At 41.6% G+C, this 21,499-nt stretch overlaps 1 protein-coding gene across 5 annotated transcripts in view; it reads right to left on the bottom strand.

Annotated features, from left to right (window-relative positions):
* Positions 1-253: 253 nt before the first annotated feature.
* The window catches only part of ENPP2 (ectonucleotide pyrophosphatase/phosphodiesterase 2), a 77,284-nt gene continuing 56,038 nt past the window's right edge, over positions 254-21,499 (bottom strand). For 4 of the 5 annotated variants that reach the window (XM_040586297.1, XM_040586298.1, XM_040586299.1 and 1 more), the window contains 12 exons: positions 18,404-18,435; positions 17,476-17,603; positions 15,282-15,369; positions 15,059-15,146; positions 14,014-14,186; positions 13,547-13,598; positions 10,925-11,061; positions 10,304-10,439; positions 9,065-9,142; positions 6,413-6,545; positions 5,595-5,751; positions 254-865 (listed from right to left, as the gene is read on the bottom strand). In XM_040586297.1, coding sequence (XP_040442231.1) covers positions 695-865; positions 5,595-5,751; positions 6,413-6,545; positions 9,065-9,142; positions 10,304-10,439; positions 10,925-11,061; positions 13,547-13,598; positions 14,014-14,186; positions 15,059-15,146; positions 15,282-15,369; positions 17,476-17,603; positions 18,404-18,435 — 1,373 coding nt within the window. In that variant the 3' untranslated portion in view covers positions 254-694. The remainder of the gene's footprint in view (positions 866-5,594; positions 5,752-6,412; positions 6,546-9,064; positions 9,143-10,303; positions 10,440-10,924; positions 11,062-13,546; positions 13,599-14,013; positions 14,187-15,058; positions 15,147-15,281; positions 15,370-17,475; positions 17,604-18,403; positions 18,436-21,499) is intronic. The other variant, XM_040586300.1, reaches the window with a different exon arrangement.

Here is a 21,499-nt window from a genome sequence, read left to right on the forward strand (position 1 = left end):
ACACTGACAAACCTCCTCTCCCAGCTATGCCCCTAAGGCACAACCTAACCAGTAATCACTACTGTGGGTATCTGCTTTAGGGTCTCACTGCTGAGTACCAGAGCAGGACACCTGGGCTCCTGGCAGTCCTCTTACCAGCAAACCTAAGCTCTTGAGAGGGTTCTGCCTGGTGAATAAGAGAGATCTGGCAGCACTCAGCTGCCCGCAAGTCCCTCTGAATATCCCTGTAAAAGGAAATCAGAACACATTAAAAAAAACTGAACGTGTGGTTTATTATATTTAAGTTGCTATTTGTCTATAGGGTTTAAATATGTCTGTCATATAGTTAACAGTAAATGAATGTAATTTTACATGTTCAGTATTTTGATACACAGTACAGGACTACAAGTGTGGTAAAGGAGCATGGGAAATTAGTATTTCCTTGATGCACATATCAAATCCTGCAGCACCATTTAAAAGCTCTGAGTAAGGACTCAAGCTGCAGTATTACAAGCGCTACTAAATAAACCAAGAGACATACCTATATTAAACATTAGAGAAACAAAACAAATGACACAAGGGTTTAATATTTAAGATTTGATACAGGATTAAAATACTAATATTTTTAATGTCCTGGTTTCAAATTAATAAATATAAAAACAATATAAAAATATACACCAGTTGATAAAAGGATGCACTGAGTAAGGTTAGAAAGCTAAATTTCACTTTCAAACGTATGCAGGTATGTCTTTAGGGAGAGGATTTCTGTGTAGCTGCGACTGGTCTTTCGGAAGAAGTCCAAGCTTGTGAGCTGCTCGATGTCACGCACACGTGCAGTGTGCATCTTAAGAAGATCTTCAACCCACTTTGATTCATCTTCCAAGCTCTGAAATGTAAGAAAAAAAAAAGTTTTATAACATGCCATGTCAAAAGTCAGCTCCAAAAGCAAACGCAACTTTTCTAAACATTGGGTCCATTTGAAGAATCTCTGTGCCCTAAGAACAACTAAGGTAAACAACTCCCAAGAAAATAGATTAGAAACTTAACATGCAAGATGATTCCTACAGTTTTATTTTGGACCCATATTAGGACAGGGTTGAGGCAATGAGCATAGTAATCTAGGAAAAGCTGGCCTCATGTTGCAGGTGTTCCAGAAGAACAGCCATTGCTAAGATCCAGTGGTCACTACATAATTTTTTATCTCACAGAAAGAGCTCCACATTAATCAGTTGTGTATTACCAAAGCCCAAACTCCAGGCTGCTTAGCTCTGAACGCTTACACATTATTTTAATCTGACCAGCACCCCACCTAACACAGTATTATTTTAATCTTTCCACTTTACTCTTAGGAGACCATTATGATTCATTACACAGTTGGGACTATGGTTTATGTTGGTACCTGTAAAATCCTGTTGTTAGAGCATACATATTGTTCACTTATAGAAAAAAGACTTTCACTAAACATTTCCCAATATGGAAAAAAAAAAAAAAATCAGGAAGGTGATGCTGCAAGAGTGATCGGGGTCAGGTCGCATGGGTGTAATCTCTCTTAGGGGACTGTTCCTGCTACATGCTTTATCCCAGCTCCGATACATGTTGCAGCCATCTACAAACTAATGTCACCCAATCACAAATCAGAAAATCAGCCCTGCAAAACACTGCAGTTACTGGCTGTTTGAGCATGTTAACCAGCCCAGCAACGTGTCCCATGAGCATTGCAGCCAGCCCCAAGGACTGCACAGTGGGAGAGCAGACGTGGGAAAAGGACAGAGCAAACAGGACTTTTCCCCCTTTGGCCTCTCTGGCTGGCACGTCTACACCAGTGCTGGGGAAGCACGTTAGGCAGGGAGGGTTGTACCTCTGGGCATTTGGACTCCAGGAGTGTGACCTGGAAACCTTGATGATCACAATCTGTTTCTGGGCTTACTCTGGAAAATGAGCCTTTTCCTGACTGTCTCGGTGAGGTCTTCCTACAAAGTGATCCTCTCACCAATCAAAACTAAGCTTCAGCAAGGCCAGAGCCTACCCAACACTGTAGATGTGGCACAGACCACACAGTGGGTCACCCTCCAGAGGCCACGAGGGTGAGCCTGATCGTTTGCACAGAGAGGACACGAAGTACCAGCTAGACCATAGCTGGCTGCTCTAAAGAAAACATCCATGACCCAGTCAGTACTTGTCTGTTTTGGACATTTTCAGCTCTAAACTGACTTTGTTCTCCATGTCACTAGCAACCCGAGGCCCCAAACCAGGTCTGGAACATGAAAAGAAAGATGCAAATTAAGATGGAAAAGAAAGGAGTATGCCTTGCTCAGTTCCCCTTCACCTGCAGTGCTGTGCTCCAGGAATGCCACCTGGCAGCACATGGCCACAGGAAGCCCGCTCCTCAGCCTTCACCCTTGGCTGATCAGGTTGCTAGTCTGCAAACAGTCCTCAAGAGCGTCATTACTGCAAATGCACTCACTCTGACATTTTTGTTGTCTTCAAACCTTCCTTCTGGGCAGGAAATCTGCATTTTAGAGCTCAGAGGGAAGTCCAACTGCTACAAAGCTCACTTTTTTGAATACAAGAAGGACTCCTAAGAGTTTGCAAAAGTTCTGTAATATGAATAAATCACAGGATTGCGAGGCTGGTTTAAACCAAGTCCAGCAAACCAGCATTTACAGGACCCCAGAAAATCAATCACCATATCTAGGTTTTAGTTTTTCCATTCCTCAACTGGCCTGTGAAGCCTTAGGTCCAGCAGCAAGGATATTAAACACAGTGGTCAGCTAAGATAATATTATATTACTGCATAAAAACAAATTACATTTACATTTTAAATGATAGTTTTCTCCATCTGTACTGGTTAGTCTCACCTCAATAGTACAGTGAGTCTTAGAAGGAAAAAAATACCAGTTGAAAACATGTAGGGAAATAGAAATTGAGATCTCAGCTGGAGTACTTTATCTCATTCATATTCCAGATTAAGAAAGAGAGGCAGAAAGAGAGGCAGAAAGAGAGGCAGAAAGAGAGGCAGAAAGAGAGGCAGAAAGAGAGGCAGAAAGAGAGGCAGAAAGAGAGGCAGAAAGAGAGGCAGAAAGAGAGGCAGAAAGAGAGGCAGAAAGAGAGGCAGAAAGAGAGGCAGAAAGAGAGGCAGAAAGAGAGGCAGAAAGAGAGGCAGAAAGAGAGGCAGAAAGAGAGGCAGAAAGAGAGGCAGAAAGAGAGGCAGAAAGAGAGGCAGAAAGAGAGGCAGAAAGAGAGGCAGAAAGAGAGGCAGAAAGAGAGGCAGAAAGAGAGGCAGAAAGAGAGGCAGAAAGAGAGGCAGAAAGAGAGGCAGAAAGAGAGGCAGAAAGAGAGGCAGAAAGAGAGGCAGAAAGAGAGGCAGAAAGAGAGGCAGAAAGAGAGGCAGAAAGAGAGGCAGAAAGAGAGGCAGAAAGAGAGGCAGAAAGAGAGGCAGAAAGAGAGGCAGAAAGAGAGGCAGAAAGAGAGGCAGAAAGAGAGGCAGAAAGAGAGGCAGAAAGAGAGGCAGAAAGAGAGGCAGAAAGAGAGGCAGAAAGAAAATACCCCAGCCCAGACTGGAACAGATGCATAAGGTGGCTACTAAAATGCTCATCCTTTCTTACAAAAGCAGCAAAAAAATCCTGGGTCTCCCATGAATAGAGGAAAGTATACGCCTTGAGAATCATCATAAATCATCACTAGGGTAAATCCCAAAGAAGCCTAGTGAAGGGCTATTTAAGCCATAGAAAAATGTTGACACAAGAATAAATGGGTATAACCTCACCATGAATAAACACAGTTTGGAAATGGAACAAATTAAAATGAGAAGAGTAGTGGTGCTCTCCAACAGCTGTGTGAAGAGAAAGAAAGTGTGCGCAACAAGAGCAGAGTGGGGGGAAAGCTAATATTTCTTCAGATCTTAAAAGCAAGCTGTGGAGAGGTTGAAGAAAAATTCTTGCCTTACCCCATGCATTTCATCCATGAAGCATCTGAGTTTTTACACAATCACTTCTTTGAACAAATAAAATGGAACACCATGTGCAGAAGTAAGACTAACACTGTATTTGAATGTCAGACTTTTGCCTAACTGTATTCTCATTCAAGAGCTACATTTTCGGAATGGTTCTTTGCTATTTAAAAAGCATAGACCAGTATCTGCTTATGACCTCATAGTAGCGCTGAAGTTCCTCCTACAACTGTAAACACATTCACCATAAATAGGATGAGCTACAGAGAAAAGCCTGGGTTGGAATATAAGAAATTGAAGAGTAAAAGAGGCCATTATTCTAAATAGCTTGATTCTAAACAGCAGTTTAAGAGGACTATGACCTGCAAATGTAGGAAGGGGAAAAAACTCTGACTTTGTCATAAAAGTACATACGGGCAGAGATACAAGGGCAGAGGCACTAAGAGCTGCCAGATTAGTAACCTCCAGATCACCAACTGGATCTTAATTAACAGGAAAGCAGAAAAACCATGATAAAATGTATGTAGGACTTTGTGAGACTTTTGGTGGAAGACATCTCTGCCCAAAGCAGTTAAGAGTCTAAACAGGGGGAGCCAGACCTGCTCAAGAGAGGGATACTGCTCCAAAAGCGTGGTTTTAAAAAGAGGGACCTGAAAGCAGGCGATGTGTGATGAATGAGAATGTACACAATTCACCTGGAACACTGTTTCTGAGTTGGAATGACTGTTTCTGCCTGTAGCTGGAACAGGAGTCTTAACTTTTTGTGCCAATACGAAATTCATAATATTAATGCGTTCATTCAGGAAATGGTCTCCTGGCAGCCTATAGTGAAGCGTCTGTGTGCAGGAATCCGCACAGTTGTGTAATGGGAGAACAAGTTCAGACGGAAGGACAAGCCTAAATACAGCTGCCTGGGAGGACTGCTGTCCTTGCAGAGCATCAGAGCCCGTGGGGACCTGACTGCTCTCCTGCCACACGACCAGCTGTCGAGTGTGCGTTACTTTCTGCGAAGCTGACCAGACCAAAGCCTTTGAATTTCACCAAGACCCTTACACTACAGGATCTTGCATCCTAAAGGAAGATAGGAAAGGAACCAGGAGGGTGTCTGGTCATCTCTGTTAATAAGAACCCACACTTTTCCCTTGAATCAAGAACATCTGGAAAGAGCACAAACTGGCATTCTGCCCTTGGCAGGTTTTAGCATATAGTTTTAATACTGTGTGGGTTGGATGTAATCATGCTATCAGATGCACCCAGACTGCCACAGCAGACAGAGTGTATTGTACCTGCATATGGAAACAGACCTCAATAAAAACATCAGGCTGGCTGCCAGCACAATACGACTATGCACACAACCTCCCCCAGCTCTGTTCTGAAGTTACACTGACAGTGTCTGCCGAACGGTAGAAGCTTACAGGTTGTTTACTTCCAACCTACTGTATGTCAGTTCTTCCAGACAATTTTAGGTGCAGTAATAGTTTCATATTTTCTTTGATATCATGGAGGAGTGCTTTTGTCTAATGAGTTGAAGGTGACACTTAACAGACTCACTATCCTGTCCTTTCATTCAAGATATCAGTTGAGCACTAGTGGCCAATAGTAAGGGGGTTTCACATGTCCCAGGGATATATTTACCACAGGATTACAGTAGTGCAGCAGAACTTACATTGCAGCTCTCATCATTGTCAGGCCGGTGGGGAAGGATGTATGAGAGAACGGAAAGTGGTCCATCGCACTTGTCAGCTGGCTGAGTGAAATCTAAGCAGCTGGTTATGATGGCATAGTAATGAGTAGGAACAGGGATGGCACTGCCTTCCACAAACCTGGGGAAATAAAGCAAGCATTTATCCACAAAGGATAACACTTTTTTGAAAGAAGGTTACACAAACAGCATGGTCTTTCCTTGCTATGTGTGAGGCCACATGTATGTTGCTGAAGTGTGTTTGATTCCTAAACGCTATCTGAAAATGAGCATTCAATTAACTCATGTCTTCTGTGCTACAGAAATACCTCACACCAGTGCTGAAAGGCTTCTTCAGTTCAGGGACATAGACAGAAAGCATTACTGAATTAACAAAACACATGAGTATCTAACTCAACAGTACTGCTATGGTTTTCTCTGGTGTCCAGTTGTCAACTCTTAAGTTCTAGACAATTTTAGAGAAAACAGGTTATTTGGAACATAATTCAACTTCATCTTAAGGATGAATGAACACTTAATTTCCAAACCAAGGTGAACAGTTACCAGCTGAATTGCCATTTCCTCATTTTTACCATTGTACTACTTACAGGGGCATTCAGTCTTGAGGAACAATAATTTTAGAATGAGCGAGAAAATTATATCTTCTCCCAAAAACCAAATAACGTGCAGATAATGACTCATTTAAGATAAAGCCATCATTAACAGAAGCAACAGCAAACCAGTTAAACAAACAAACAAAAAACCACAAACAAAAAAACCAAACAAACCCCCCCAACTCTTACTGTTTTATTTTGTCAGGTGTGTCATGTAAACCATCATAGTCATAGTCAAAGATTGGTCCACTTATAACATTGACTCCGTTTCGTTCAGTGGCATATCTCTTCACCAAAACCCTTTGGAAATAGTTCCATACCTCTGTGGGGAAGGAGGGGGGAAATAAAAAAAAAAAAAAGCAACAAAAAAATAAAATACACCAAAATTTGATTAAGTCAAAACACTTCAAGATTATAAACAATGTTTTTTCCCCCTCAAAAGAAAAACCCAGTGGACATCATTCAAGCGATGGTAGGGGAAATCAAACACTAAGCGTTACAGATTTACTGCAGCTTCATTCAGTTTGGTCAATAAAGCCTATTCACACGTCTTTGTTCTCTGTGGATTCTTTTACCCCAACCACTGATAAAGGAAATACACAGTACCACTCCCAGGCTGGCATTGCCATAGACATTGCACAGACAGCCTGCTGTTCCTTCACCAAGCACTAGAAACAGCTATTCACATGCTTTCGGTGCCCCTGTGAACACTTCCTTTGTCTTTCTTATCTAGTTACAGGGAATGGTGCTGTAGTTGTGTGTGTGGGTTAATTCTAGAAAGGAAACAGCACGGTGATTAAAAGCAAAACCCAAACATTTTAAAAGAAAGGGAAATACAAAGGTCATAGTCTTCCAGTTAAATTCTCCTTGGCTACAAAATGTCTAACTTTTAAATTAAGTGCTGTCAAGGATGACCAAATTGAGGCATGGCATTTCATTACAGCAACTTTTGGGAAGAGCATGGCATTCTTTCTCCCACCACGCCCTCCTCAACGGTAACAAGATGCTTGCAGAGCCTGGAAACACACTGGGATCTCCAGTTACATAATTCTTTTCCTTCTTTTTCGGTTTACTTTAACACTAACAGAAGTGTCAGACAAATACAAAATAACAAACAAAATATCTCCGACCCCTGGAAGTTTAACTTTTGTCCTACCAGCTCAGACCATCAAGTTCACGGTTCATGGGCACTGATGTCAACGCCAGGCTCAGCGGGCCCCCCCCAGTATGCCTTGTCCTGAGGCTGCTCAGCGCCACATGCACTCCCTTGCTTGAGCTGATGCTCTAATAAGAGCCTCAGCTGCGGCGGCCACTTGGCAGTACCACTCCCCCAGCTCCTTGCTCCTCCAATACATCAGCCTTAACAATAAAAATAGCCCCCAAAAGAAAGCTTTTTTCTCCCCCCTTGAGTTTTCCAGCTGAATCAGCTCCCCACTCAGGTTCCCACTGCAGCCCATGTTAAGACAGCACTGCCAGCCCAGGGGCATTATCTTGCAGCTCCTTAAGTCAGACTCACTATAGGAAACAGATACAGTATTCCTGCCTGGGGGGATGGGATGAGGCAGTGAATTTAAAAAAACAACAGTGTGCATGTGGGGGGGTGCCTCTGCAGCCAGCACTGCCACCAAAGCCAGCATGGCATAAAACTGCCACCTCGTATTTTCCTTGTTGTGGGAAAAGCTCCATATAACAAGCTTATAATCAGCTCTTAGCATCGCAACCTGCACACATGTAGTGGTTCGTAATTCCCCAAGAACGATGTCAGTACCAGCATTTGTTCTCAGGGAATTCTTCACGCACTTGTGATGAAGAGGAACGCTGCTAGACAAAATGAGCTGCTAGTGGTGGGTTGTTCTCCTGTGATTAGCATCTCAGCTAATTTGCTTAGACTAACATTAGCATAAAGAGCATTTTTATGAAGTGATTTGAGAGTGGGAAATCCCCAATAATTTTGCACTCTGTAATCAGTTAAGTGCCTTTGCTCAAATTTCCAGCAAACATCACCACTTGTCCTACTCAGAGGCCTTTTCAGTTAAAAACACTCTTCTGGTTAAAAAGAAAAAACCTCCCCATAGGCTTTGATGTTTATCCAAACCTCTCTGGCCTAAAATCTGAATTGGAAATCTCACAAGAACAGGCTCTTGAGATTCTTCCAAGGCTTCTCAATTCCTGCCAAGCCAAAAATGCCACCAGAATAGTCTGATGGTTTTCCTACCTCTTGGCAGTACTAGAGACAGAAGGGATGTGCAGACAAAAGAAACGTTAATACTATAACCCTGCAGCACTGTAAGTTTCAGCCAGGTTTAAGTCATTCCTCATTTTCCATAAATTGGTTTCCTCTTCCTTTTTCTTTATAGGTAATAAATATGTTTGGTCTCCCTCTAAGGGCACAGATAGAAAACCAAAAAATAATCACTTGCCCCTGAACTACAACAATAAGCTAAGTGCACACTCCCAGGTGGCTCCAGTTGAGAAGTAAAAACAATGTTGCCTAAGTATGTTCTGCACTAGCTTGGGCTACAGACAAAATCTGAATGGTTTTGCACAAACTGAATTATTGTGGCACAAAGCAAAAAGTGCTCTTATCTTAGCCCAGCACTGAGGAAAATAAATCTTTCTTAAAACTTAAGCCTTGCTTGTGGTATTTTGCCTGCCCATACCTAGAACTATACAAGTGCCCACAGGTATTATCTGCTGGCTACAGGTAACTGAACTTCATGTTCTAAACTTCTCCCATCAATTCATTCCATAGTCCAACACACATGTTAAAAACCAACCAAACAAACCAAAAAAGCCAAACATGTTGGGAAAGAGAAGTAAAGCCATGGAAAGGGCACTTACTTTTGAAGGCAGGATACATTGGAATTATATTTGTTATTAGAAAAGCATCATATTTTGCTTCTGCAGAGGAACTTAATTCTGAAAACAATAGAACAGAAATATATTAGTAAGATGAAATATCAGAAATTCAAATAATATAAAAATGTTTTGGAAAATGGATTCAGAGATTAACCAAAGGGAATAGTGTAATCTAAACAACAATCTGAATACTATATTCAGAAGTGCACAGTATATGCATAAAATTTGACTATAATGTGACATCTGAACATGGAAGTAGGGCTATTATCTTTTCTTCAACTGTCAATCAGTTCGAAATATTTTTCTAGCTCATCTATTTTTGCAGTCTTAAAAGTCAGAGAGCTGTTCTGCAGGCTTTTACAAAAGAGGCAAACAATTTCCAGAGCGGAGTATTGGATTGTCTTCTAGCTCTGAGCAAGCCTTTGCACCAGTAATGCCATATCAAAAATCCGTCAGAAATATTTCAGCCACTGAGCAAGGAAAGCAGAGCAATGAAGTTCATAAATGTGAGACAGTTGTGTCCCTTGAACATTTACTAATCCTAGAGAATCATTGCTTGAAGACTGAACCAACGTAACTGCATCAGGAGAATCCAGGACACACAATTACATCGGTTTTCTACTAGTTTTATTTCTATAGGACAGTAGATATTTTTACAGTATGCAAGAGTCTAATTTGGATTTATAAATTAAATATACATTTATCTTACTGCTGTTTGAATTTAAAACTCTGACTAGATTCCCAGTTCATACAAGTTGGCATCTATCTGCAGTCTTTAAAGGGCCAGCTTTTGAAGACTACCTTATAGCTTGTACTCCTACACCGTGCAATTCTTCATTCACCTTTTATTTTTATGAACTAAACTAAGCCAGGCACCAGTCTGGAGCACAACCGTGATAGCAGCTTGTGGCACTGGGCTCTTGGGTCCTCAGAAAGTGCAGCAAGAATAATGTATCCATCCCATTGGGCCCATACGTGACACTGGTGCTGGAGTGGCTCCTCTGAGGAGGAGACATCACAGAGGAAGAAATCACCCTGTAGCAGGGGGAAATTAAACCATTCCTACATATATTATTTCCCAACAATCTCAAAAAAACGCTTAGTCTGTTTATATCTGGAGGGGTGAGTGGGGTGGTAGTGTGTGTTTCATAGCTAAGGTTTTCCCTAACAAAAAAAGAAAATTACGAAACCTCTAGGTATTACAAAGCTATCTGAACTTACGAGGAGGAAAAAGGAAGCCATAGGAGAGCTGTTTGTCGCCTCTGTAGGCTGCACAGGTCTGGCTGTTTCCTGGAGAAATGCGGAGGTCAGGCCTCACACAGCTGGCCAGATGCTCAGGAACACCTGATACCTCTGCCTGCATTGAGGAACATAGACAGAAATGACAAGAAAAGTGATTCCAGCATCAATAGCTAAAAGAAGATTATTTTATATAGTCAACAGATTACATGGAAGGTCTTGTGTAGAAGAAAACAAAACACCCAGCTGTACAACCAAATCCTGCTCCTGTGTCTGCTGCAGAGCCCCTCCTTCAGGTAGCAATCACCATGGGAAATAATTCAACTGAAGTCACTGATTATTCCATCATAATAAAACAAACCCCCACTGAGCAAAACTTAGAAAGAAAATGAAAACAGGAAAAGAAATATACGGCCCTTCTGCCTTAAAATTAATTTCTCCTGAACAAAGAGATTTGGCATTGTTTACAATGGTATATGATGTAATTTCTGGTGCAAAAATTTACCCATGGAAGGGGAATTTTAGGACTTTAAAAGTTCAGGTACAGAACAGATTTTCCCAGGATTTTTTAAGTACTTTTTCAAGAACAAAGATAGCACTAACCTGTTTGGAAATAGTGTAGGATGTCCAGAGAGGCATCAGGAATGTTTCACTGTAGCCACTTTCAAAGTCATGGTGATGCAAGATATTGTATTTTGTGCGGTACAGCACTGCGGGGCGCCCATACAGAAGATGCTTCTCTACAGATCAGAAGAAATTACATTTGCATTTATTACTGAAAACCTTAAAGATAAAAAAAACCAGGGGTCGGCTTTCCAACTCCAACACATGCTGATTTTACAGTGCTCCTTAATGGGATGCTGACCCTGAATAACTGCTAAGGAAATCCTGTGATAGAGAGAGCAGCAGTTCTTCAATAGCTTTGGCTGAGATCCCCATTCCAGGCTCACAACACACTGAGGTTAAAAGTCCCTTCTGTACTTGAAAGTTTGTTGGGGTCATAGCATGGAGAAAGGGTGTTTCTCCAAACACAGAAGACTCCACAAGAACTTTGTGTCCACATCTCAGTCACACATGAGGTAATAAGCAGTTTTTTGCAGGTTTCCATCAGCCCCTATCCTATCCTGCCACTCTTTCTTCTTATGTTTTTTCTCTCCTTCCTATGGTAACATCCCTCTCGAAAGGGAGGCATAAGTAGTTACTCACTAAAAGAGTATTTTTTTCCACTTGGCTGATATAGATGATGTTCTGAAGACTGATGTGCTATTTTCTATCAGCTATATCAAAGAAAATAAACAAAAAAAGAACTTGCTAACTTTGGCTAAAAAAACCCAACCTTCAACTCTGCAAAACTTGCTTTTCTTCTGTCTTGGCGATATGGTTGAATGTCACTAGGTACCTCTGACAAGCTTGCTTATAAAAAGACAAAAATATCTTTGAAAGAGAGAGAAGAAAAATAAATTTCCTGGCTAATCTTGCATTGTGCTGCACAGTTCGTTGATTCTGATTAACCGTTTGGGAAATAGGCTTGGCTTGCTTTGGGAAATCAAAACAAAGAAACAAGGGAAGCAGCCTAACACTGTACACAGATAGGCATTTAACCTGAAAGGACATGGTTTATTAGTGCCTGAGTCCAAATAGAGGATATTTTTGTAGGAAACAAGAATGAAAAGTAGAAAAAGGCATGTCTAGGGAAAAAGACAAATTTGCTTTATTCAAGAGAAGCTGAAGTCATCTTTTTCTTCTGCATGTGTGTAACATCATCAGCTAAATGTGTGGTGCACCATGCAGGAAAAAGGTATTACCAACTAAACACAGGAAGATTTATGAACAGGTGCCACAGCCTGTCATAAAATACAACAAAATAACTTGCACGTAGCAGAACTTTTTGTTGTTTAGATAAGGGCCACTTCATTCCACTTAACTTACAAACGAGCAAGTAAAATTGGTTTAAATGTTTGTATCTTAAAATACATCAAAAATACAGGTTTTATACTACTGAAGGAAGAAGCATCAAAACCTTAAATGAAAATAAAGATGTTGAGACAATGATGAGAGTGTTTCTTCCTGATGCCAGAAATTGCCTCAGCAGGGAGTAGCTCTTCACTAAGTGGACAATATATTCAAGTTTAACAATATGAAAGCTGCAGAAAGGCAATTTAACTCACAAAGAAAAGGAATAGTTTCACCGCTAGAAACTAAAAGATAAGCTGCATTGCCTGTTCACAGCAAAAAAATTGAAGTAGCAGCTTCCCAAGAGAATTTCTAAAATCTCCTTAGTCATCTGAGCAATATGAAGTGTCTCAAAAAGTCCATGTCTAAACTTAAAGCTTCAGAATTTGCCAATTTGGACAATTGGTGAGCGGGGTGGTCTAAACTGGATCAGGGCTGTGAGAAGTAAAGCTCTGCTTTGGCATGCCTTTCACTCAGCATAACTGTTCAGAAATGCAGTTCCCATCCCCTCCCCTCTGGTCCTATTGCTGGTTTTAACCCGGACCACAGCCCCGATGCAGCTGAGAGTGCAGCCACACAAAGTCAGTGCTGCCATACAGCGGGGAGGGTGCAAGAACTAGTGTCCAGGAGAGCAGGGGATGCTTTCTCCTGGGAGTAACATTGACTTGAATGCTGATGAGGGACAGAATTGGACTAAGCATCCCTGAACCAGCAGAGCATTTGTTTCATATCCCATGTTTCGGTGGATACCATGCACCTTAAAACCCAAGTATTAAAGACCCAATCAGGGATTGTTAAAGCAGCTGTACCATCCTTTTTACCACTGACCTGGTGAAACCTAACCAGGAACAATATTGGTAAAATACAGTTTGCAGATGTGGTCTATGTTTTTTACCCCATTTATAGCTTGTGGTTGAATGGAGCACTGCCTCATGCACCCTCCCCTTGCCTCAACTCTCCACTTGCACAGCAGAGTTTAAGCATCCTAAAGGTGATTAAAAGAAAGAACTAAAACTCATATCACTTTGGATGACACTTTAGTCCCAGTTACAACAAAAGACACTGTGCATGTTCACTCCCTAATGGAAGCAGCACTTAATCCTGCCCATGTATCTCATACATATCTATGTGCTATTTTGACAGTTATTTGAAAAGATGTTTTACTGTACATTACCTAAACCAAAACAGGAGTTTCTCTGGTATGAATGACACAAAGAAACTTGCAATATAAAACAAAAATAGCTTTTATGAACTGATGCACCAGGCTCTTACCTTCTGTTCCTTTGACATGAAAGCGTTTGTTGAGTTCATCCAACTTGTTCTTCTCAAGAAGAGAAAAAAGGGACAAGATTAGGATCACTGGAGCATTCTAACACCTTGTTTTACTAGGCATCTAGCAAAACAAAACTAAAGCTATAAAACACTGACAATTTTTTTGTTTCCTGTTTTACGACAAGCTGTAATTCATAGAATCAAGGAATGGTTTGGCTTGGGTTTGAAGAAGCCTTAAAGATCATGTAGTTCCAGCCCCCCTGCCAAGGGCAGGGACATCTTCAACTAGACCAGGTTGCTCAAAGTCCCATCCAAACCTGGCTTATTCTAAAAGGGCACAAATGCTTCACAGGAGGGATCTGGGGAATTCTTACAGATCAACCCCTCTCAAAATAGATAAAAAGGCTACAACATTACTAGGCAACTACTGCTAATAGTGGAAGCATCAGCAAATCCTGAACGCCTACCTTATCATCACATGTACATCCTATATCAAAATCTGATGCAGAAGGTAGAGCAACAGGATAGAGTGGTTTAGCAACTTCATCTGGCACAGTTGGTTTATAAACGTTGGCTCTCAGCAGGTGGTTTAAACTTCCATGGGTGCCATTATTGGGAGCAGGCTTTAATCCAAGCAGATCTATGAAACCACCAGAGACGAATGATGGTTAGATTTGCAAACAAGTATTCAGCAGCACCTCTACTGAGCCAAGACAATTATTTGCAATACTGTTTACAACCACAACATGTTAATGTATGCTTTTAATGTAATAAAAATGCTAACCTTTTGTCCAAATTGTAAAATTGCAAATGCTGCCTGAATAGTATGACAGCCTTTAGTTAGAAGGTTAGCTTGCATCAACACACTGGAAAACAGTTTCATTGTTACTACTCCTGCAGCTTCCAGTGCGCACCTACTGTCAATGTGCTGACCTTACACCAACCATCTGGAACACAGCGTTATTAGTCATTTGCTTTATAGATAAGAGATAAATAATGTTGTTTTTTTTAAAAAAAATAATTACACTTTGGGCTGAAAGTTTTATTGCCTTGGAAAAATCAGTATTAAAAAAAGATCCTAATGTACATCTGTATACATTCTTCTTCACAGCTGCAGTTACCAGTTCAAGAAACATAATCATACCAGCTGATGCCATACAAAACTAAGCGATGTCCCCGAGGTGCTCATGAGACATGCAGATGCAGAAGCAGTCTCTGAAGAGCAACCTCCTTCGTACACCATGCTCTGTAGTGGTGTGCATTCAATCTCTGCCAAGCTGCACACAGCAAAACTATGGTAATCCCCTTTACTGGCCATCTGCTAGAGTAGAGCAAACTCAGGCCCCTGAGAAGTGACTTCAGCCCTCCTGGCCAAAAGGCAAGTGCTTGGGAAAGGGAGACTGGGGAAGGGACACTGGGATGGTCAGTCAGGGTATGAGCTCACAGTTGCTTAAATTAAGCTCTTATCCAAAATAGCATGTTTCCTTGTAATTTCTCAAGGAAGTAGCTTACCACACATTACGTTGTAAAGTTCAATATTTTCAAAAGGAGGTACTTTTGTCTTGTATTTGAATGTAGGGCCATAACCTATAAAGACAGTCTTTAAAAAAAAAAAAAAAAAAAAAAAAAAGATTATCATTAAAAGGGTTTTTTACGTAAATATTTACATTTTAGAGACCTCCAATTTCTTCTGCCTTCAATGACCTTCCCACAAAGTTTACTCCATTGCTCATACCTGCATGCTGTTTATCTTGTTGTCGTAGCCATGATCTCCATGGAAGAAACACTTTCCCGTTGGTTTCTTGTAAACATCCATAGCTTTCCTAAATGGAAGAAGTATGAGAAGATTTCCTCAAAGGTGTAGTTATGGTGGCTGACCTGACAATGTACTTTGGGGGCAGGGGGGATAAGGTTACAAAGTAGTGCATTGCTTATCTTTCTTGAATAGCAGTAGTGGGGACTGCAGGCTCATCCAGCAACCCCAGGTGTTTCTCCCTCTGCTCCCACTATAAGAGGGTGCAAACCTGAAAGTCAGCTCTTGCTCTTACTCACTGATAACAACCTTAGCATCTATTTACTTACTTTCTCAGACTTTGTCATATCACATCATCTCCTACAGACTGGAGGTATTTTGGGCCATACTCTTCTAATCCTCAAAAGGCTAACAGAGCCTTCTAAGAAAGCACTTACAATGCGGCAAACATGATACAATGCTGTAACATGCTTTCACCTGTTTGCTTTCCACCAATAAACAAAATGGGGAGCAAAAAGAAAGCTAGAGGGAAAAAAGAAATATTGTAATGAAGATAGACAGCTGAGAAAATAAGTGCTATTTCATAGGAATGCTAATTATCTGCTTGTTACTGAGTATTTTTTTTTTACAAAGTATGTGGAAAAAAGTATTGTGTCACAGCAATTATAATTACCAGCTTGTTCCAGAGTACTTTTTTACAGTTTTATGAAGGCCATGTGCAGGCAATACATAAAGTGGACCAGATTAACCTACAAGTTAATATCTTCATCTGCAATAAAATGATGCTCAGCCCAAGTTTGATTTTGGCCTTGTAAATTACTAGACGTACAGCAGTCAGGTCTGTAACAAGCGTTTCTCTGGCTCTGAATATACGATGAATTACAGCTACATTAACGAACGAGTCATTGGTGAATGAGATTCCAGAAAAACTGAGAAATATGTAAGCCAAAGAAAGTCCAATGTAACTAATAAGAAAATACTAAATGTAAATTAGCTTGGGCCATCCCATCAGTTCCAGTAAAATTATCAAAGCTGAACTTTTATAGGCCTAAAGCTCAGAGTGTGATTCTTTGAAATGTACATGAACCCTAGCCACAGAAACTGCACAGGGCAGCCAGCCAGCCAGCTAGTGGAGTTATGCAAGAAAGCAATTGGGATTTCTCATTCACTGCTTCAGCAGAGCGATCCTTGCATAATTCATGGAAAGATAAGCACAGATGTCAAAAGGCACTTACAACACACCGTGTGTTTGCCTGGCAGCTATATGGGCAAAAAACCCTACCATAATTTAAAGCTCCTAACAGACTACAGTGAGCCAAAAGCTGTGTCATCTTCCAAGAACCACTGAGTCATTTTATGCATAAAGACCCAGCCGTTCTCATACTGTAACATACAACATGTGTCAAAAGATCAAAGCAAGAAAAATAATATACATTAAACCAGAAAGAGGTGCACGATTCATGCATAAAGGCTACTCCTCTCCTGTTCACTCTATACATATGTATGCCAACTTGTTCTTTTGCTTGATTTTTAGCTAAGAATATTAAAAGTTGCCTGTATTTTATAACTGAAAATTCAAAGCCATATGGAGAAAAACAACGCAAACTAGGGTTTTCTCTGAGCTAAAGCATTCCGGTTTTCTGTGGATTTCTTTTGCAACACAATATGCTGCTGGCACTTTGATGGTCACCCTGTCATACCCTTCCACACATTCTCAGGCATTCACCCACTCTGCCAATATCCCCATTTGCTTTCCATTCACCCACTGCATCCACTCAGCCTCTTGTTCCCTAACATGCCAGGGTCACATGTGCCTTTCCCTTCCTCCCATATTCCCTGGTTCCCAGTTGGAATAAGCTTGTACCTTATTAAAAAAAGCTTATCAGCTTCTATATTTGAACTAATCAATCAGTCAAAATCCACAGAGCTGCTTAAGGAAACCAGTCTAGGTTTCTGCCCTCTATCCAGCTACTGATTTTCCCGAATTTTAAAACAATTTTATGTTCTGAGCCACATCCCCTGCACCAAATACTATTGAACCTCACCAGGAGTTCAAAACTTCTCTTGTTCATGGGGTAGAGCAGCGGGATGCTGACAGACAGGGCAGTCCCAGGTGTCTCTTTTCCTCAGAAAAAACAGGCTGAAAATTGGGAGGGAAGCAAAAGCAAGAATTTACCTTGCCACATGCCATTTGCGATCCACCAGTAAATGGACATCCTCAATTCTTCGGTTGTAAGCGTAGTGCAAGCGTTTAGGCAGATGCTGTTTCAAGTAAGGCTTGAAGTGCTGGTCTGGCTTTCTGCACTGAAAAATAAATGGTTACAAATGACACTGCTGTCAGTTAGTTTAGACACACATAAAACCTTGAACTGTAGCAATCAAGCTGTTAAGGACATTATTGATGATGTCTTGAAAATAAAGTGTACATCCAGAGCGCATGGTCCAGCCCTCTCTGTGCAGTATTTAGATAAGACCAGGGCCCAGGGAGTTATTCAAAGACTTATTTGGAAAGCCTCATTCTCATGACAGCCCTTTTGAAAGCATCATGCAAAACATCACGCTTACCTAGCTCATGAATGAAGAATTTTATTCTAAGTGGACCAAAGCTTAGGTTTCAGAGAAAAGCTGAAATGTTCAAAATAAAACTCATGTGCAAATATATTTAAAGCCATCTGGTTATAAAACTTGATACTTTTTTTTAATCAGCTTTTATTTTAAACACTTCTTTTCCATTAAAAGCAAGGTTATAGCTGAAGTCTATCAAATTAACTTTTTCAGCATCTTCAAAGTGCTATTAAAATATTTACCCTGAAAGATTACTTTCCCTTCCTGAAGGAATGAATAGGCTCAACTCGGAGTCAACACAGTTGGGGAGATTCTGGCTCCACACTGCCCAAAAAGTTTACAACAGCTACTACAGCAGCAAACAGTGGAATTTATGACAAACATTAATCTGTACTCATGAAGACCACCATTTAACACCCTTTATTCATGTTAGTGGTTGGTTTTCCTGCCTAAAGAGTGAGGAGAGAATGCTGATTAATGCTCCAAAGGAAGATGTGAATTGAACAGTTCAGTATAGATTCCCAATTCTAAATACTTACTGTAAGGTTGGCAACAATCACTTTAGGGTCATCTGTTAAGGAAAGAAAAAAAGAAGAAAAAAATAATAAAATATTAACAATTTGCAGAAGAAAACAAAGTAATAATGTAGTTTTACAGAAGTGTTCTTCTTAAAAGTTGGCTGATCTTTACTAAAAATACACTGTATATATCATAGAATTGTTTAGGTTGGAACAGATCTTAAGATCATCCATTAACCTAGCACTGTCAAGTCCACCACTAAACCATGTCCCTAAGTGCCACATCTACATGTCTTTGAGAAACCTGTAGAGATGGTGACTCCACCTCCTCCCTGGGCAACCTGTTCCAATGCTTGACCACCCCTTCAGTGAAAAGATTTTTCCTAATATCCAGCCTAAACCTTCCCTGGTGCTACTTGAGGCCATTTCCTCTTGTCCCATCACTTGTTACTTGGGAGAAGAGACTGATCCCCACCTTCCTACAGCTTTCTTTCCAACAAAGAGCAATAAGGTCCCCCCTCAGTCTCCTTTACTCCAGGCTGAACATCCCCAGCTCCCTCAGCCGCTCCCCATCAGACTTGTGCCCCAGCCCCGTTGCCCGTCTCTGGACACGCTCCAGCCCCTCCGTGTCCCCCCTGCAGTGAGGGGCCCAGCACTGAACACAGGGTTCCAGGTGCCGCCTCAACAGTGCCCAGTGCAGGGGGACGGTCACTGCCCTGGTCCTGCTGGCCACATGATTTCCAATACAAGCCAGGATGCCATTGGTCTCCTGGGCCACCTGGGCACACTGCTGGCTCACGTTCAGCCAGCTGTCAACCAACACCTCCAGATCCTTTTCCACCAGGCAGTTTTCCAGCCCTTCTTGCCCAAGCCTGTAGCATTGCGCGGGGTTGTTGTGACCCAAGCGCAGGACCCAGCACTTCTCCCTGTGGAACCTCACACAATTGGCCTCGGCCCATTAGTCCCAGCCTGCCCAGATCCTTCTGCAGAACCTTCCTGCTCCCAAGCAGATCAACACTCCCTACCCAACTTGGTGTCATCTTCAAATTTACTGAGGGTGCACTGAATCCCCTCATCCAGATCATCATTAAAGGTATCAAACAGGACTGGTCGCAATAATGAGCCCTGGGGAACACCACTTGTGACCAGCCACCAACTGGATGTAACTCCATGCACCACCACTCTGGGCTCAGCCATCTAGCCAGCTGTTTACCCAGCACAGAGTACACCCATCCAAGCCATGAGCAGCCAGTTTCTTCAGTAGAATGCTGTGGGGAAACAGTGTCAAAGACTTTGCTAAAGTCTAGGTAGACAACATCCACAGCCTTTCCCTCATCCACTAAGTGGGTCTTCTTATCATAGAAGGTGATTAGGTTAGCCAAGCAAGACCTGCCTTTCATAAACCCCGTGCTGGCTGGGCCTGATCACATGGTTGTCCTGCACATTCCATATGGCAGCACTAAAGATTATCTGCTCCATAATCTTCCCTTGCATTGAGGTCTGACTGGCAGGACTGTAGTTTCCTGGATCCTTCTTCTGGCCCTTCTTGTAGATGGGTGTCATATTTGCTATCCTCCAGTCAACTGGGACCTCCCTGGTTAGCCAGGACTGCTGATCAATGATTAAAAGTGGCTCAAAGAGCACTTCTGCGAGTTCCCTCAGTACTCTTTGAGGGATCCCATGTGGCCCCATAGACCTAAGTGGTGTAGCAGGTCACTGACCACTTCCCCGTGGATTATAGGGGCTTCATTCTGCTCCTCATCCCTGTCTTCCAGCTCAGGGGCCTGGGTACCTGGAGAGCTGGTCTTACTATTGAAGACTGAGGCAAAGAAGACACTAAGTACCGCAGCCTTTTCCTCAGCTTTTGTTGATATGTTTCCTTCCACATCCAATAAAGGATGGAGATTCTCCTTAACCCTCTTTATTGCCAATGGATTTACAGAATTCCAGCCTTCTGATCTCCTTTGCCCTTCAGCACTGTACCCCAAGGGACTCTGGTTCCAGTCTCCTGAACAGCCCAAAGTCAGCCCTCCAGAAGTTCAAGGTGACTGTTCTGCAGATCCCCCTTCTTACTTATCTGAGAATCAAAAACTCTATCACTTTGTGATGGCGGTGCCCAAGACTCCTCCAGCCATCACATCACCCACAAGTCCTTCTCTGTTCACAAACAACAGGTCCAGTGGGCACCTTCCCTAGCTAACTCCCTCAGCAGCTGTGTCAGAAAGTATCTTCCACACACTCCAGGAACCTCCTAGGCTGTTTTCTGCCTGCTGTGTTGTATTTCCAGCAGCCATCTAGTAAATTGAAGTCCCCCAAGAACAAGGGCTAGTGATTGTGAGACTTCTCCCAGCTGCTTACAAAAGTTTTTGCCTGCCTCTTCATCCTGTTTGGATGTTCTGTAACAGACTCCCACCATATCTGCCTTGTTGGCAGATTCTTATATGATTTCTGTAAGATATCCTGAATATGAACTGAAGTTTAACTGTATACCCTTTACTCAGTGATATGGCAGTTGCTTAGGTAGTGTTGCTCACTGGTTTATCATTTGGACCTTAGCTTAATATTTATTCTATTTTCTGAAAACAAGTATTTTCAAGTCTTTTGATTGCCTTCCTTTAAAATAATAATAAAAAAAATCATCTCAAAACAAAAACAACATTCCTTGAAAATTTTGAAAGCACATTTGAATTCAACAATGCACTTCCTTTGAAGCAGTAAGAAAATTATGTAGCATTTTTTGCCTTTTAACACTTCACATATTTCATAGGCTACTACAGAGTATGTGAAAAAAACACAGTAAAATATTCTGGATATGTCTTTGGACTATTAAAGAGACATGCAAGATGCAGGAAGCCCAAAACAAGCACAGTCAGTTTGGTTTGGCTGTTTTGGTTTTTTTTTTTGGTTGGGGGGAAGAGCATTTTTCACTCATGACAGAAAAAAACAAGCCGAGAGAAAATCTTAGGAAGTGAACATTATCTCTTGCTTAACTACTGTTGTTTCTACTTGCTTAAGGCATGATCTTGCTGAGCTCTACTGAATCTCAAAACACAAACTAGTGCTTTATTCATTGCAAAGGTGTGTCTGCAGTATTGAGGTAGCATAATGGAATAGGAA

Source organism: Falco naumanni, chromosome 3, assembly GCF_017639655.2.
Source record: "Falco naumanni isolate bFalNau1 chromosome 3, bFalNau1.pat, whole genome shotgun sequence".
NCBI lineage: Eukaryota > Metazoa > Chordata > Aves > Falconiformes > Falconidae > Falco > Falco naumanni.